Raw genomic sequence first — 18,572 nt, forward strand, 5'->3', positions numbered from 1 at the left:
AGGCGAGGGCTTCCGATATTGCCGCCAGCCGTCAGATCTACGGCGCGGGATCGGACGGTGGACGGGAAATAAAAGCAGCGGGGTTTTGAAATGAGGGGACCCGCACATTATTTAAATGTTTTAATAATGTTTCGGGGCATAAAACTTTGGGTTATGGGTTTATGTGGGCGCCACGGTTATTCGTTTAACCAAGTGTTAACAAATCCCATTATATACATGCGCGTGGGGTTAGCATATGGTTTAGGTGGGAGGGTTTAGCGTGGTTATTTATTCAACCAGATGTTAAATAAACCCCAAGGTTTATGAATGTAGAAGGGTTCTTATTAAAGTCCCAAATGGACTAATAATTCCTGGACTTATGTTATATGGCTATAGTTGCCAAGGGTAGGGATACTTAGGTATTTTTTGGGTTTTTTATATAGTTTTTTGTAAAATAGGGATGGGGAATGATAAAGGAGCTAAGTAATAGAGTTAGTGTCAATATGATATTATGGATAGGAAACTGCATGAATAAATGCTAAGTTTATAGAGTGAAAACTTAGGCATAGGGAAATGAAAGTTACACAAGAAATGTGGCTTCTTTTCACTAAGTAAACTCAGAGTTTGACTTAGTATTTCTCATAAAATGAAGTGAACTAGGACCCTTGGGCAGATCTCAAGGTCCTTGAGGGGATGTTAGTAAATAATTTCTGGGGGAATGATGGGGGAAATTAGTCATGCTTCCACTGTCCTGCAGTCACTTTGCCATGGTATTTGTGTCATTGATGAGAAGAGTCTTTCTTGATAAGAAAAAATGATCAGAAACTTACTTCTGCAACCTCAAACTACTTACCCAGCCTAAAAACACCTAGCATTTTTTCTTCTTTTTGATTGGGTGCATTTGGACTAGCAAACCCTGATTTTCCTCTTTTCTTTTGAATGCCCTCCTATCTAAGTCTACCCTTATCTCCTCCAACGGCCCAGATTAAGCAGTTGGGCTCCTTTGTTTCTCTACCTGTTTACTTATCTGCCAAGCTTGAACTGTTTTGACAGATCTTTATTCTCTATTCTAAAGACAAGTAAATTCAAACATGATCTAGCCAGGATTGGACTGTCTGGCTATTCATCAACTGTATCCAAAATCAACCATCTGTACAGAATGAAACTCCGCAACAATGGAACAGTAGTGGCATTTAAACTATCACACTTCCTTCGTCTTTTGGTTTGGGGTTCATTAACATCATTTTTTCTGACCAATTTACTCTTTTTGCCCTTTGATTTTTCTTTTAGCGCATACCCTCTTTTCATTTTTTAATTTTCTTGATTTGTTTACAAAATATGGAACCTTTGCAGCATGGAAGGATGAACATATTTGGTCCTACTGTCAATCATGAAAAATGAAACCTATTGGTATAGGAACCTAACAGTGGCTCCACTTGGGGATGACTTTTCCTGGAGAAAAGCCAAGAACAGCAAGTCAGATGGCCTTATTTTCAACTCTTGTTGTAATCTGAAAGTTCCTTCTGTTGGAGACCAGTAATCTGAACTTTTGTGGCATGTGTGCTCTTCTCATGACCTGATCTGTGCAAAATTATAGTTCTGTTTTTTGCTTGTTTCTCTGAGTGTTTGTCATCATCTTTATAGTTCCCAAGTCTTTCCTTTTGTTCTTTTCTGGTAAATTCAAGATATACACAAAGGTGGTATAATTCCCTGATTTTTTGGTCAAAATCTGCTGCATCTTATCCCTCATCTAATTGCTGTAATAAAAACTGTTGGAAAAAACAACTATTTACATACAAAACTACCCCTCTATCTCTAAGCAAGGGGATCAAAGTAATGTTTGAGCATTCGCCCATTAACTGGGCCTTCTTTATCTTTTGTACCATCCAAGCTTTTCAGAAAATAGGTGTTATTTCCTTGCACAGTCTGAATAAGAAATGGTCCTTTCCAAAGAAAATCAAATTTGCCATGTTTCCCTTTATCCTCTCTTCTAGAATCCCACTTTAACACTTTATCCCCAATGAAGAAATCCTCTGCTTTGGTTCTTTTATCAAACATCTTTTTCAGTTTTTCTTGTAGAACCTGACTTCTCTGATATACTTCCTCTCTAGTCTGCTGCAAGTGAATAGTTTGATTGATCCTTCTTTGAATATCATTAGGTTCTGCTTGTATTTCTTGTAGCAACTTTATCACTGGGATTCCCAAAGATGAAGGGAATCTTGCCTCCATGCCATAAACCAATTCATATGGGCTGGTTCCAATAGATCTTTTGGTGGTCAATCTGTCTGCCCATAGTGCATTCACAAGCTTCTTATGCCAATTCTTTTTATTCTCCTCCAAGACCTTTTTGATGATGTTGATGAGGCTTTTGTTGGAGGACTCAGCTAGACCATTACCTTGAGGGTAATAGGCTGTGGAGTGGCCCAAGGTAATGTGGTACTTGTGGAAAAAATTGATCATTCTTTTGGACTTAAAGGCAGCTGCATTGTCTATAATAATCTTTTCCGGACAACCAAATCTAGACAAGATGTTGGTTTCTAAGAATTGTATGATGATTGTGTCATTGGCTTGCGTGCAAGGGGCAGCTTCTATCCACTTGGTAAAACAGTCTGTGGCAGTCAAAATCCACTTGTGCTAGCCAGAGGATGAAGGGTTGATTTCTCCAATGAAGTCTAAACCCCATTGTTGAAATGGCCTTTCAGTTGAAATAGGTTTGAGGGGTCAAGGCAGCAACTTTTTCTTGCCTTCAAAAACTTGGCATTTGTGGCAAGAAGTTACATATTTCTTAGCATCAGCAAAGAGTGTAGGCCAATAAAATCCAGCCCTTAGGATTTTATCAGCTGTTGATTTCCAATATAAGTGTCCACCACAGTCCCCTGCATGAAATTCTTTAAGGACTTTGTCAGTTTCATCCAATGTTAGACAATTAAGTGAAATACCTTCATGGTTTTTCCAAAACAACACATTGTCTATAATACAAAACTTTGATGCCTTTATTTTCAAGAATCTCTTTTTAGTCCTGGATCTCCCTTAGTCATTTCATCAAGGTCTATTTACTTTAGGTCTTGTAAATTCTTGTCATCAAAAGTTGTTGGGTGCAAAATCAGATTTGTTGTTTTAGCTGATATAGTTTGCTCACTTTTCTCTATTTGTTGTTGTTCATCAATGGTGCTAGTATCAATGTTTATACTTGAGAATTCCTCTTTCAAAGTCAAGAGATTATTTATCTATGTATCATTTTCAAAGACCTGCCAATTTTTGACATTATCTGGGACAACAGGTCTGTGTTTGATTTCAGCAGTGAAGTGGTGGTTGGGCTCAAATGGTAGCTTGCAAGTGCTGGCAAAAGTTTCCAAACTATGTGCATGTAAATTATGCTTTCTTGGAATTTTAGTGAGCTAAAATTCTAAGAAGGTGTTAAGTATTTCAATCACTGCCCCTCTGTAAGCTCTCAACCTGAGATCATTTGTATTAAAGTTTCCCTTCATCTGCTGTATAATCAAATCTGAATCCCCTAGAATTGAAACCTTGGTTGCCCCTAGACCTTTGGTGAGTTTGAGGTCTAAGAAAAGGGCTTCATACTCAGCCATATTGTTTATACACCTGAAATTTAGTCTATATGCATGACCTTCAGCATGGTCATTTTGCATGTTATGTATCCAAACCCCTGCCCCTGCTCCTAATTTGTTTACTGAGCCATCAAACTCTAAGTACCATAAGGTTTCTTGGTTATGACTAGCCTTAAGGGTTTTGGAAGCTTGTTCAGTGGGCAGATTTGGATTTTGTAACTCATATGATATGTCATCTTCCTTTCTTGCATCATTCCCATCAAGATTTTTTTGATCTTGGGTACTAGATTGTTCATTTATGCTTTCTGTTTGTGCTGTTTTCAGGAATTTGACATCAGTTTTGGGACATATCTCAGCATTATATAAAATGAGTGAATCCATGTCAGAATGCATTGAATAAATGGGGAAGTTTTGGGGTTTCTCCTGACTGCTCACCACATATTTCATTAATGTTTCCTGGTACAATTTCTTTGGCTGGCCAAAGACTGAAATAGTGGCATAGGACATGTCTAGCTGCAAAGATTCTTGGAGTTTTGCACCCCAAGATCTGGACAAAAGCATACCATACTTAGGTAGAATATCAGCTACCACCACATCCATCAAGATTGTTTTGGCTAGATATTGGACTAAGGATACACAAAGATCTTTAATTAGGCCTAGACACCTGACCTGGCTGGAATCAAATGAGAACAAATCTTTGTATGGCCTTGTAATATCTAGGTCTAGTCTTTCCATCGCAGACTTAGGCATTAGGTTATGGGAAGCTCATGAATCAAACATTGCATTATGCAGCACCTTGTCATGAATGTTTAAACTCACATAGAATGGAGGAACTCCTCGATCTACTATTTTACCATTGACTTCAGGACCGAAAATTGATTCTGGTTGATCATCTAGAACATTGACTGCATCCCTATTCTCTGTTATTTGAAGTGACCTACTGATTTGCTGTCTGTAAATTTCATGTTTAGCCAATTCAGAGAGAGGAATAGCTATTTTCAGCTTGCCTATTTCTGTTTCTAAGTTAAAAGGTTTTTCTATCTGAATTTTTGTATTGTGGACAGCAAATTTTTCCTTTTCAGCTGAATTTTCAGTAACCTTCTCTTCATTGTAAATGTTGTTTTGTGGTAAAACTGTTTTGAAACTATTTTCAGGAGGACAGTTTAGATTTTCTTTTGAAGAATGGGATGTGGATGGGTGATTTTTTGAGGGCTGTAAGTCTGATATGTCTTCAACAATGGCTTCCTTTGGGTTGGGATCTGTTCTAGCAGGGAGTTCTGTTAGGACAACTTTATCCTTTGTTTTCTTTGGCTGCTTGGTATCCTTGAGCTTGGTAGATTCAGGCACATCTATGGTTCTGCTTCTTAATTTGTATTGTTTATGGACCTCATAGATTGCTGCATCATACCCTCTCTGAAAACAAATGACTCTCTGGATTTGGTTTGAAATTGATTGAAATTATGAGCTTCTTGGTCATCTTGGGTTAGGAAGATTTGTTGCTCATTGTTCAATCCCATTAGATTGATTTGGGTGTCCTCTGTTGGTTCACTAGATGTTGAGGCTTCGGCATAGTTCTCTTGAAATGGAGGTCTGATGTTCTGGTCAGGGCCAGCCCTTCCAACATTTGGATTTTGATTTTTTCTAAAGTTTGGGTTTCTTGCAGTGTTGCTTGGTTGACCTTCCCAAGATGATTTCCTTTCAATAGTTTCCACTCTATCTTCAAGTCTTTCCATACCTTTAATGATTGCATCCAGTGTTTGTTCAAATGCTGAAGGCTCTTCTTTGAAAGTTGTTCTTCTTTCAGCTCTTGCTCAATTTCGTTTGGCAATCAGGTTTGCCTCCACACTAACAGCTATATTTTTCATCTCTGCTAAGCTTGGAGGGGCTCTTTCCCTCAGTTGATATGCCATGTCAGAATCAAATCCATCAGGGAATTTGATCAAGGTCAAATCAGGTGGAGGTCTAAGGTTCTGAGGAATAGCATTATAGACATTGTTGAACCTAGCACAGTAGTCTTGGACTGTTTCTTGTGGACCTCTTTTCAAATTGTCATATTCCGTTAAAATGTGTAAAGGGTCTTTCTTCTTCTCCCATCTGTTTAAGAAGTATTGATAAAGAGCTTCTGAATCAGCTATAGAATTTACAGCAAGTGCTCTAAACCAAATCCTTACATCACCAGTTAGACTTTGTACAAAGATCTTCATTCTCACATCATCATCATCTATTTCATAATTCTCAAAATAATCTTGCATTTTCTTAGTGTGTTCCTGGGCTGTATAGGAGCTAGTGCCATCAAAATATGTGATTTTTCTCTGATAATCCTGAGGCATAGCCCCTGGATTTCCAGGCAACTGAAGAGGAGCATAACTGTTTGCCATATTTATAGGGATAAATGGGACAACAGGAAGAAATAAGACAGCTGGAACAGCTCGGACAACAGCGGAAATATGTGCAGTGGATGGGGGAGTGGAGAGGATACTTTGACGTGTGGATGAGGAACTAGGAGAGGCTGTTGAAATGACTGTTGCTCTTCCAGGAGTGAGCTCAGATTTTGTAGGGTTTTGCTGAAGTATGTCAAGGTTTGAATCAGCAGATTTTTCTAGTTTTCCTTGTTTTCTAAGGATCTTAGAAATTAAGTTGGGATTTTCAAAAATAGTTGGAGGATCAGGATCAGGGTTTGACCTAGTGTAATGAGTTTTCTTCTTCAGAGCCAGCTTCTAAATGTGTTTTTGGTATTTTCTGGGAATGTTTAGGAATCACAGTTTTTTACAATACTCTACAGGAAATTCTTTGGAATATAGGAGGCTTTTGGGCTTTCCTTTGAATATGTTAAAACGGGGACACTGATCGAATCTTTGGGACAGCTGTTTAAAGCCTAAAGCTATACTGGAGATTGACTGAAGTAGCTTTTATTTACTCCTGTAAATGCACAACAAAGACAGTTTCAAAAGCTACCTGGCTAACTTCAGGCTCCATCTGTAGCTTTAGAAAATAGATAGCAGTTACAAACAGTCATTCAGGTCCCCAGTGGAGTCGCCAATGATGTTATCACTCAGGTTGTTCCCTGCCTCCAGAAGGGAATACGGTCGAGGTAACCACTAACCAATCTTTTAGCTATAAGTTCTAGCCTAAATGTGTTTTTGGTATTTTCTGGGAATGTTTAGGAATCACAGTTTTTTACAATACTCTACAGGAAATTCTTTGGAATATAGGAGGCTTTTGTTCTTTCCTTTGAATATGTTAAAACGGGGAAACTGATCGAATCATTGGGACAGCTGTTTAAAGCCTAAAGCTATACTGGAGATTGACTGAAGCAGCTTTTATTTACTCCTGTAAATGCACAGCAAAGACAGTTTCAAAAGCTACCTGGCTAACTTCAGGCTCCATCTGTAGCTTTAGAAAATAGATAGCAGTTACAAATAGTCATTCAGGTCCCCAGTGGAGTCGCCAATGATGTTATCACTCAGGTTGTTCCCTGCCTCCAGAAGGGAATACGGCCGAGGTAACCACTAACCAGTCTTTTAGCTATAGGTTCTAGCCTACCTGCAATCGGAGAGGGCTCTCTCTTTGTAATTTAGCTTTGTTTTTGGAGTATTTTAGGCTAGTAATGATGCACAGAGTTTGATTTTTAGTTTGTTGGATGGTGATCTTAAATAAAGCTGGGATGCAAATCAAAAACAGTTTATACCATTGGGCAATGGGATCAATGATGGTGTACTGCTAAAGGTGTTCCTTTGGTAAAGGGTAATGCTACAGAGCAAGATAATCAGTCTTGGAACAATTCTGAAATCTGGGGATTAATGGGATGTAAGCTAGTGGGTGAAGGGCAGTCAAGAATCCTTCACTATGCTGGCAGGAAGGTGCATGAATATTATCAAGGAGCAGTTAAGAATTCCCAAAGAGTATTCAAAATGAAAGAATTAGTGAAAACAGGAGCAGCTAAGAATTCTTGTTTATGACTAATTCTGAAGAAAACATAATTAATAGCAGAGATTGAACACATAGTGTATTTAAACAAATTTTGGGCTATTATTTTTCTCTGTTACTAAGATCATGAAACATGAATGAAATTTGCAAACACAGAAAACATAAACGCAGGTTAGAGCAACTTATTGATCCATAGAAAGACACAGGAATTCTGTAGCAGTTCCTAGAACATCAAATCCACATTCAGATGGTGCAGTAATAGTGAACTTCAAACAACCTTTGTATTAGAGAGTCTGAGAATTTACAACGCAGTCCAGAGAGAAAATCACCAACCCCAAATAAATTCTATGGGGAGGTCTTTATACAAAAATGAGATACAAAATATCTTGTAGATAAGTCTTCATGCAATAAGTTCCTTCACCAACTCTTCAGAAGAAGTAAATAAGAGAAATAAATGCCATAGTAAATGTTAGTGTCCTAGCTGTCCAATTTGTCAGAGATATTTGACTTTCTGGACTAAGTGAGTCGGCTGATGGTTGCGTCCTTATTCTACGTTTCCTGCGTTTGCTGTCTTGTTGTCTTGTTATGTCATCAGTGCTTGATTTTTTCATAAATGAGTTGCAGACACAATTTGGCTTCTTCTTTCTGATGTTTTTTACTCCTCGACAGGTGGCTCTTGCCTTTGAATATGCTGACCTGTAGCTGACCAAAAAAGAGGAAAATAGAAACAAAATCACTTTGGTAAAATTTCCAGCATTCTCTGCCACCAGTGTTCCATAGGTAACTGATGTCTTTGTATTTTTATCCGTGTTTCATCGGCTTCAGTATATCTATAAAAGTTGGGCTGGACCTCAAAAAGCTGATTTATCTCATGTTCAATGTAGAATAGATTTTCTAATTTATCATAAAGATTCTGTCCAGAGGGAGGCCCTGTTTCTTCTTAGGTGCTAGAGGATGTTGTGATTTGATTGACAACATAATTATTCACCCTGTTGGCATACTGTTCATGTGTTAGCAGCCTTCCACTGCTGGTTAATAAGCTGGGTAGTCCTTTGCTCTGCAATGTTGCAAACATTATTTTGAAGTCATTTATTTCTGCCTGCATTTCCTGGAACTTTCTTTCTAGAGTTTGTACAAAATTTCTCAGGGTCAGCACCTTCTTCACTATCAAAATGGTATCTGTCCGGTTCCTGATATCTAGTGCTGCCAGCTGTTCCTTGGTATTAGTATTCAAAAATTGAATCATTTTGTTGGCTTATTTAGGCATGTTTCCCAATGCTGCTCTAGCCTTTTGAGTATCAAATTGAGCTTGGCCTATCAAATCTATTTGCTCATGTATAGTCTGGATTGATTGCCATTGGTCAGTGATAGATTGGCCAATCTTGGCCCACAAAATTTTCTTGATCTCAGCTAGAGTTTTATCTAGAGTAAGCTCCTTTTCTAAGGACTTTATTTTATTGTCCAAGGCTTTTATTTCCCTTGTTTTCTCAGCCACTGTTACCTTGGACTTGTCATAGCTTACTTTAAGTTTGGCCAACATTTCCTTGGCCTCTTTCAGCTTTGTCATTTGGACTTCTAGCTCTTTGACTGCTCTCATCATTTCTTCCATAGTCAAGCTAGACTCTCGTGTTGTTGTTGTTGCTGCTGTAGGATCTGTACTCGCTGTACCTGTTGTTGGTGATGGAATGACAGGAGGAATTGTTGATGCTGTTGTAGGAAGGGCCATGGGGACTATTGGAGTTGTTACCGGTGGCTGGGAGGTTGACTCTCCCTGCTTGCTTTGCAATGCTTTCTTCAACTCTTCCTCCATTTGAATTATCCTTTGATTCATCCTCATGAGCAAATCCACTGTATCTTCTCATTCTTTCTCTTGCACAAGTTCTGTAGTTTGAGGGTGCATGGTTGCAGGTAGCCGTAGCTGCTTTCTAAGTGCAGCAATATCTTCTTCCTTTCTTCTTATGAGGGCTTTGATGCCGTTGGCATCCTTAGGATCATGCCCTAGTTCCATAATAATTTCCTCCAATGACTTTATTCTGTTGTCTTTGGCCAATGAATACATTCTCTCCAAATCCAATTGAGTATTTGTATTTTTCAATGATTCTTTCAATTGGTGGGCCAGCATTACCTTGTCTGCTAGAGTAGCATAGACCATTTCACCTGTCTGCTTATGTAGCTCAATTTGGTCCATCGGGTGTATGTCCTTGGCGAGGACCTCTAAGTTTGTCTTTATGTAATCTGCAGCTGTTTGTGGCTGTGGTATCTTCGGTTTGAAATGACTTAAGATCATTTTCTCCTCCTTAATATCATAAGCTGCCATTAATCTCTGCTGTTTGGAGGGTGTTGTCTTCAGAAATTGATCATACAACTGTATCCTCAATATCTCATTTTGGGCCTTGATTTCCATGAAGGTTCCTTTAATGCCAGATGGTTGTGCACCTTGCTGTCTTGAGGAGGACACCTCCATACCATGTTGCCTCTCTGTTTCCTGTCTTTGAGAGCTGATGGATGCTTGCTGACTGGTTTCCCTCTCCCTCCTTGGGCTCTCTATGACTTCTTCACTAATTTCCTCTTCAATTTGAGGATCTATTCTTTGCCTTTTGGCCTCTGGCTGCTGTGTTGAGCCACTAGCAGGTGTAGTTTCTTCCCTATCCCGCTTCTTTCCTCTTTCCTCATTGAGAGGAGTCTGTAAAGCTGGTATCTATGGAGCCTCTGTCTGCAGTGGAGGGGTTTGCCCTTGACTCTGTTCCGTTGAAGTAGTTGGATGTTCTGTCATTGTTTCTATCTCTGCATCAACTACCTCCTTGCCCTTTGTTGTCCTTGTTGTTGGTGTAGACCTTTCTTGGGTAGCTTGTGGAACAGTAGCTGATGTGGCTTCTCCAACTTGCTTTGGCAGTTTGAATGTCACCTGCTCAAAAGAATCCAAGTCAAGAGTCTTTCCCAAATCTTTTACATTTTGCTCCATTATTTCTTCTTGGGTGAATTCTTCAACTAGTGTCCCTGCCACCCACTCATCTTGGTTGGCAAATTGTTCAATCTGTGGGATTTTGCAATGTTCATAGGTTGACAGCCTATATTTTATTTTTTTGGCATTGATAAAACCATTTGGGTCATAAGGTACCCACCAAAAACTTCTTTTTAACCTGAATTTCTCCCCCAATATTTGATCAGCATCTTGCCATCCTTCTTTTTTGTTCATGACAAAGGGGCCTAGTTGGTCTTTGAATTTCAATTGAGCCTTTTTCTTGGTGCTATGAAAATGAGTTAAATCAGAGTTGATAAATTGCCTATAATATTCTAAGGCAAACAGTCTCATTGGCACATATCTTGGCAGCCTGTAGGGACACAGCTCACAGCCATATATCCTAATGACAGTGTGATTCTGGTAAAAGTACCAATCATCTATTCTGTAGTTCTTTGAAAGCTACAATATTTTTTGCATGTCATAGGATAGCCTAGTAGGAGGAGTTCTCATCAGGAGACAAGAGACTCGATAGATGAACAGGTCAATGAACTCACAGTAAGAGTAGGGGGAGTTGTGGACTTCATGAAAGACTGAGGTCCAAAAAATCACAGACCTTTTTCTCCTTTGGAGTCCAATCTTTTGATCGGGCATTGGAAACAATTTGGCTGATAGTACATGAATAGATGATAGATGTAAGATGAGAATTTGAAATTTCCCTCCCTATCCAGTTTCAGTAGTTGGTCATGTATCTTATTGGCAATGAATTTGGCATAGTTGTATTTGACAGCAGGGGGTTGTCTTAGGGTAAATGCAGATAGCAAGACCAATATAGTATCATCAATATGCTCACTTGTCTTGAAGCCCAGTACATAAGATATCATATCTACTAGTAGTTTGCCCACTTCATTGAAACATACATAGAGAAAAGGAGGTGACCCTGTAGGTTGGCGGTCTGCTCTCATGAATACTTTGGCAATTCGGGTTATCTCTGAGCTGGAGAGTTTAGGACCTTCATCAAGCAGGAAGTTCATAGAGAGGGGGACCAGAAGCTGAGTTTGATTGAAGTTTAGCATTTGATTGATGGAGTTAGAAGTTATCTGGAAGAGGATGCTCCCAGATGGAGACTTGACTGCCCTTTGAGTTGGGTCATAGTTTTCACAGCAGAGGCGAATTATTTCAGGGAAGACATTGACAGAAGGGAGGAAGTATATGGGCAAGTTTGATTCCCAAATGCCATAAATGTCATTGTTGTTCAAATAACTGTTCCTCAGTTGACAGAAAGTCTACAGGTGGTTTCTATCACCAACCAAGTCTTGAATTAAGTGATCCCTATCAGCCAAAGGTAATGCTTCTAGTTCCTTGTGAGGTGTATTGAGAGGAGTGAGATCCAAGGCTGTTGGAGTGGCCATCTTTGAATTCTCTCTATTTGTAATTTGAAATTTGGATTTGTGCAACAACTAAAAACTGAAAACTGCCTCTGAGGCTTTGTCAAGGGACTGGCAGACTAAACTTTGATATAAAAGCGGGTTTATCGGGTAAATTTCACAGGAAGGTCAAAGTGTGCACAGTTAAATTGGGAAGCTGAATATACAGAGGAGATGGGGCTCTTTGCAGAAGACTTTGATAGATGAACTCAATGCATGGGCCGATTAGAGACTCTGTCAGTGGAAATGGGCTCGAAACGCGGTTTAATGGCTAATTTGCAGAGGAGGGAAAAATTTGCTGGTTTGCTTTTGAACAATGACTCACCTAGTGGATTAAAAAATGATTCATGGGTAAGAATGCATTTTAGTTTGAATTTGTAGTTCCACAGTTGATTTCAAATGGAGAAATTTCTAAAAATGAGGTTTACGGGTGAACAATGGGTAAATACCTATTCTTAGAGGCGACTGGTACAAATTGCAGGTACAATGCTGAGCTGGGGGGCCGAATTTGCAGGATGAACTCGTTTGGTTGGCTAATTGGAGTTCTGGAGGCAAATTCGTCGTAAACGGCATGCACGTTCTCCACAGGCGCATAAATAAAAATAAACAAAAACCATCGTTTTCACAACTTTTTAACGAAATTTGGACATTTTAGCGCTTTTTGGCGCTTTTTGTGATGACGTCATCATGACGTATTTTTGGCATGTAGCAGGTACGGAGGATGACGTGGCAGCTGACGTGTATGGTGACGTGGCGCATGACACGGTGGCCGGGTGGTGATGTCAGCGGATGACATGGCAGTGGTGCAGAGCAGCGGCGGGCGACGTGGACGCAACGTCATCGGGTGACGTGGACCTGACGTCAGGGGGCAGGTGGCGGGCGGTAAGTGGTTTTTCCCGCACCGCCTTTGGCCCAGGGTGGTTTTGTGGGAGAGGGCTCCAATCACGCCGAGAAGCCGACGCGTGGTGGGGGTACGGCAGCAATACCGCCCATCCCCCGGACACTAATGTTCGGCAGGTGAGGGCTTCCGATATCACCGCTAGTCGTCAGATCTATGGCGCGGGATCGGACGGTGGACGGGAAATAAAAGCAGTGGGGTTTTGAAATGAGGGGACCCGCACATTATTTAAATGTTTTAATAATGTTTCAGGGCATAAAAATTTGGGTTATGGGTTTATGTGGGTGCCACGGTTATTCGTTTAACCAAGTGTTAACAAATCCCATTATATACATGCACGTGGGGTTAGCATATGGTTTAGGTGGGAGGGTTTAGCATGGTTATTTATTCAACCAGATGTTAAATAAACCCCAAGGTTTATGAACGCGGAAGGGTTCTTATTAAAGTCCCAAATGGACTAATAATTCCCGGACTTATGTTATATGGCTATAGTTGCCAAGGGTAGGGATACTTAGTTATTTTTTGGGTTTTTTATATAGTTTTTTGTAAAATAGGGATGGGAAATGATAAAGGAGCTAAGTAATAGATTTAATGTCAATATGATATTATGGATAGGAAACTGCATGAATAAATGCTAAGTTTATAGAGCGAAAACTTAGGCATAGGGAAATGAATGTTACACAAGAAAAGTGGCTTCTTTTCACTAAGTAAACTCAGAGTTTGACTTAGTACTTCTCATAAAATGAAGTGAACTAGGACCCTTGGGCAAATCCCAAGGTCCTTGAGGGGATGTTAGTAAATGATTTCTGGGGGAATGATTGGGGAAATTAGTCATGCTTCCACTATCCTGCAGTCATTTTGCCATGGTATTTGTGTCATTGATGAGAAGAGTCTTTCTTGATAAGACAAAATGATCACAAACTTACTTCTGCAACCTCAAACTACATACCCAGCCTAAAAACACCTAGCATTTTTTCTTCCTTTTAATTGGGTGCATTTGGACTAGCAAACTCTGATTTTCCTCTTTTCTTTTGAATGCCCTCCTATCTAAGTCTACCCTTATCTCCTCCAAGGGCCCAGATTAAGTAGTTGGGCTCCTTTGTTTCTCTACCTATTTACTTATCTGCCAAGCCTGAACTGTTTGGACAGATCTTTATTCTCTATTGTAAAGACAAGTAAATTCAAACATGATCTAGCCAGGATTGGACTGTCTGGCTATTCATCAACTGTATCCAAAATCAACCATCTGTATAGAATGAAACTCTACAACAATGGAACAGTAGTGGCATTTAAACTAGCATACTTCCTTGGTCTTTTGGTTTGGGGTTCATTAACATTATTTTTCTGACCAATTTACTCTTTTTTCCCTTTGATTTTTCTTCTAGGGCATACCCTCTTTTCATTTTTTAATTTTCTTGATTTATTTACAAAATATGGAACCTTTGCAGCATGCAAGGATGAACATATTTGGTCCTTCTACTGTCAATCATGAAAAATGAAACCTATTGATATAGGAACCTAACATGGTGCTGATTGTTTCTTTCAATGTTTCAAAGTACTTCTGCTTCTTTCCTCCCCATTGAAAGACTTGGTTTACACTTGTCAATGCGTGTAAAGGTGATGCAATAATAGATAAATTGGCAATAAATCTCCTCCAATACTCTACTGTACCTAAAACACTACGAACCTCAGTTACACTAGTACGCTCAAGCCAATTTACAATTGCTTCAACTTTAGAAGGATCAATTTTTAACTAACCATGACCAACAATATGACCTACGTAAACCAAAAAGGTTTTCCCAAACTCACACTGTGACAATTTTACATAGAGTTTTTATTTTTTCAATATACCAAGCACTTCCTTCACATGGCATACATGTTCATTCCAACTTTTACTAAAGACAAGAATATCATCTAGATATACAAGAACAAATTCATAAATGAAAGGCCAAAAGAGATTATTCATGACCCTCATGAAAGTGGTTGGAGCATTGCAATGTCTGAATGGCATCACCATCCATTCGAACAACCCTTGTTTGGTCTTGAAGGTGGTTTTATACACATCCTACTCTGCAATTTGAACCTGGTGATAACCACTACGCAAATCCAATTTGGTGAAATAGATATCATTCTTTAACTGATCTAATAAGTCATCAATGCGGGGAAGAGGGTAATGATTTTTCACTATGAATTTGTTTAGTACTCGATGATGCACACACATCCTCCATGTGCCATCTTTCTTTTGCACTAAGACAATCGGTGAGCCACACGGAGAAGTGCTTTTTCTGATCACCCCTTGTTTCAATAGTTCCTGCACCTGCTTTTTGATCTCCTCCATCTCAATGGTCGACATGTTGTACATAATAATATTGGGTAAATGAGCATCATGTTGCAAATGGATCTCATGTTGGATTTCCCTCTTTAGAGGTAATCCCCTTGGTTATTGAAACATCTCATCATAGTTATAAATTAATTCATATAATCCCTTTTTATGCACATGATTACAACCCTAGAAATCATCGAATAATTTCACATATTTCCCCCTTACAACCATAAGCATGCAACCCTTACTGGAATTTTTTTGTTTCATGAGCTCTTACAATATATTCTACCCCATATTTTGTGATTTGGTATTTGTTTTCATGACAAAAGAATATTGCCTTTCTATCATATAGATATGGACTCCCTAACACCATGCCACAGATATCCAATGGTATCACATCGAATTTTACCTCATCCACTAACTTAGAAGCAATCACAAGTTTAACCTTGCACTGCTTAGTTACATTCAATTTTGCTTTATCATGTATCCATCCAAGTGGGTAAGGTTTTGGATGTGGTTTGGCTTCTAAGCCTAGCTTCTTTACCAAGGACTCTGAAATTAAGTTTGCTTGGGATCTTGTATCAAATAGACTTTCTACTTTTGTATGATTTATGATAACTCTAATATGAAATAGCTCAATTCTCTTTCATTCATTAGGAAGAGACTCATCTATTGAGCTAGTGCCTTTCATGTGATTCAGAATTAACATGAGGTGTAAGAGTACCTTTTGTTCCTGCTGCTCTGACCAATGCTTCATCTCCAGAATCGAATCCAAGGTCTTGCTGCACAATTGCCACTGTCTTCTGCTTTCCTTTTCCTCCATACTTATTTGGTCTCTTTTCTGGGTACAGTTTCCAACAATGATCGTCCTCATGACCTTCCTTTTTGCAGTGAGTGCAATAAGGTCTTTCTCCTTCCTCTTTCTTGGTTGATGTCGTCCTCTTCTCCTTTCCTTTTCCTTTCACTTTGGGTTTTCCATTTGGAGGTTTGAAAGGTGGTTTCATGAAATGATCATCTCTTTCATTTTTGCCCATGTTCTCAAGATGAATGGCCTTTACACTATCTGATTCAATAGTAGTTGGTTCAAACAATAATAATGAATGTCTAAGGTAACTATGTAATGATCCAATATACTTAGATACTACTTCAGGTGAGTCAAGCGCAATGCCCAAATTAAGTGCTTGTTTTCTAAATTCCTCTATAAAGCTTTGAACATCCTGACCTCTGGCTTTCCTTAAGTATTGCCAATCCATTAATGCTTTTAGTTTATAACCCAAGGGATAAAATTGTTCCTAAGTATTGCCACTTTAATTTTTGAGCCTTTTCCATGCCATTGGTGTCTAGAGATCCACCTGGATCAGTCATGTCCCTAGTTGTGTGAACACTATGTGTATTTTTGATTTTAAGTTGATTCCATATAGAGCTTTCAGTTAAAGGAGTCTCCATGTGGAGCTTCTCACCAATGCGCTGTCCAATTCATCAATAAAGTTGATTGTCTAGTTTTTTAACAAATAAGGTTTTTGTAAGATTTTTATACTGGAATGATAACTTTTTTAGTTTTTTTTTTTCTAATATAATATAATATAATATAATATAATATATATATATATATATATATTAAATATTAAATATTAATAATATAGTGTAATGTTAAATATTAATTCCACCGTAAATCTTTACACAAAATTTTATATCTAGATTTGAACATAAATCCTCAAGCAGAACGAACCTCATAGAAACCAACCAACTTCCTACACTTAACCTCATCACTCTAGAAGTGTTGTTAGAAGGCAGGCCTATTTGAGGATAAAAAATTGATCTTAGTCATACGGATATTCCTGAACAATTCTTAAGGATTTATCACAGTATTTCAGCCTACCAGGACCTTAACCCTGACACAAATAAACGGATATTTAGTTCTTCAAAAATTACAGGGCAAATATCTTGAGCATCTGATCGCCTTCAGTCTATTCAATGGAGAGATATAACATAACCCTTCGTTCGATGCAATGTCTTCCCTGATCCATTTGTCCGAAAAATCTGTTGACTAATAATTTCCATAACAATAGTTCTCACAGAATGCTCAGCCTTTACTAGTTTCGATTAGAGCTATTCGTTCTGCATCATGAACCAAATAAAACAAGTGGAACACATTCGACTTCATAAAGCGAACTGCCCACTAGACAACACCATTACTTACTTTCTTACCCCACTGATTTTCACAAATACTAATTTTGAAATCGCCAGCTGCAACCTCCAAGTACAGCAATTTCAGAGACGAGAAACTGGGGATTGGCCTCTGGAGAAAAACTTAAAGCAGCGAAACAAACATTCGGCGGTTTCCCAAACTAGGGACTCACATCATAGAAACGATTTGTATAAAAAGGAGAATAAACAGTTAATTTTGAATCATCTTTAATACTAGTCAGACTATTTGCAAATAAATTTTAAACATCAAAAATCTAGAAATTAGATTCTAGACACCAAAATATCTAGAAATTAGAATTAGTGATAAAACTTGTTTTCATATAGCTTATATCCTTTTACACTAAAACCACCTCCAAAAATTTAAACACAATTTTCTTTTCCACTATACACTTGGGAAAACCCAAGACTCCCTAATTCTATCAATTTATCAGAATGAGTTTAACCCATTTCCAGATGGTAAATGTTTTCTTCAATGCTGAGAAAATTACAAATCATTTTTAAACGCTGTTCGTACTTTTAGACCCGGCGGGCTATACTTAGCCTGTTCTGAAATTTCATGAAACACAAACCTCCCGACATACCCATTTTAATAAGCTTCTTGACCGTGAAATTGTAATGATAAATTTGAAACGTCAATTTCCTAATAAGTAAATGCATTGAAGAAAGTATGCTATTGAAATGGACCCAAGAATGCAACTTACTCGTTGTGGCTTGCAAACTCATATATCCTGCCGGTTTCAGAGAAGATTATAACAGCAACTTCAGCATCACAGAGAACAGAAAGTTCAAATGTCTTTTTAGGCAAACCGCCCTTGCTTTTGTAGAAGGATGAGTGCCGACTGGTAGGTTTTCGAATGCGCTTCATCTCCGGCTTCTTCTTTCCCATTTTTTGGTACTTTGCACACCCTGTCAGAGGTAGCTCTGCCCAGTTTCAGTATTTGTCATGGCCGTACGGCTAGATTTATATTTTAGTCTAAATGTTTCAGTTGCTCTGTTCCTTTCATGTCAGCGGCTCATCTGACATCCTAAAGTACATACTGTCCTTCATTTACTTCAAATAAAAACCCAGCTCGTACAACCATACCTTTTCCGTTCCGAACAGTCGAGCAGAGAACTCTGGACGCAATCAATTATTTATGTATGCCAATTTTCATATATATGTCGCCTACTTTATCTAGAAAGGCGTGGGACATGCATCTCAAACTTTTACAAGTATCTTTAAAACGTTTGAATGGAACATTTCTAGCATCTGACTTTTACATTGATGCTAAACATTCCATCG

At 38.6% G+C, this 18,572-nt stretch overlaps 1 protein-coding gene across 4 annotated transcripts in view; it reads right to left on the reverse strand.

Annotated features, from left to right (window-relative positions):
• The window catches only part of LOC149182523 (MADS-box transcription factor 50-like), a 237,188-nt gene extending 218,993 nt beyond the window's left edge, over nt 1-18,195 (reverse strand). For all 4 annotated transcript variants that reach the window (XM_089418586.1, XM_089418585.1, XM_089418587.1 and 1 more), the window contains exon 1: nt 17,992-18,195. In XM_089418586.1, the coding sequence (XP_089274712.1) occupies nt 17,992-18,176 (185 nt within the window). In that variant the 5' untranslated portion in view covers nt 18,177-18,195. The remainder of the gene's footprint in view (nt 1-17,991) is intronic.
• Nucleotides 18,196-18,572: the final 377 nt, after the last annotated feature.

This window comes from Pinus tabuliformis, chromosome 3_2, assembly GCF_031772625.1.
Source record: "Pinus tabuliformis cultivar Carrire ecotype Pingquan chromosome 3_2, CPIR1, whole genome shotgun sequence".
In the NCBI taxonomy this organism is placed as follows: domain Eukaryota; kingdom Viridiplantae; phylum Streptophyta; class Pinopsida; order Pinales; family Pinaceae; genus Pinus; species Pinus tabuliformis.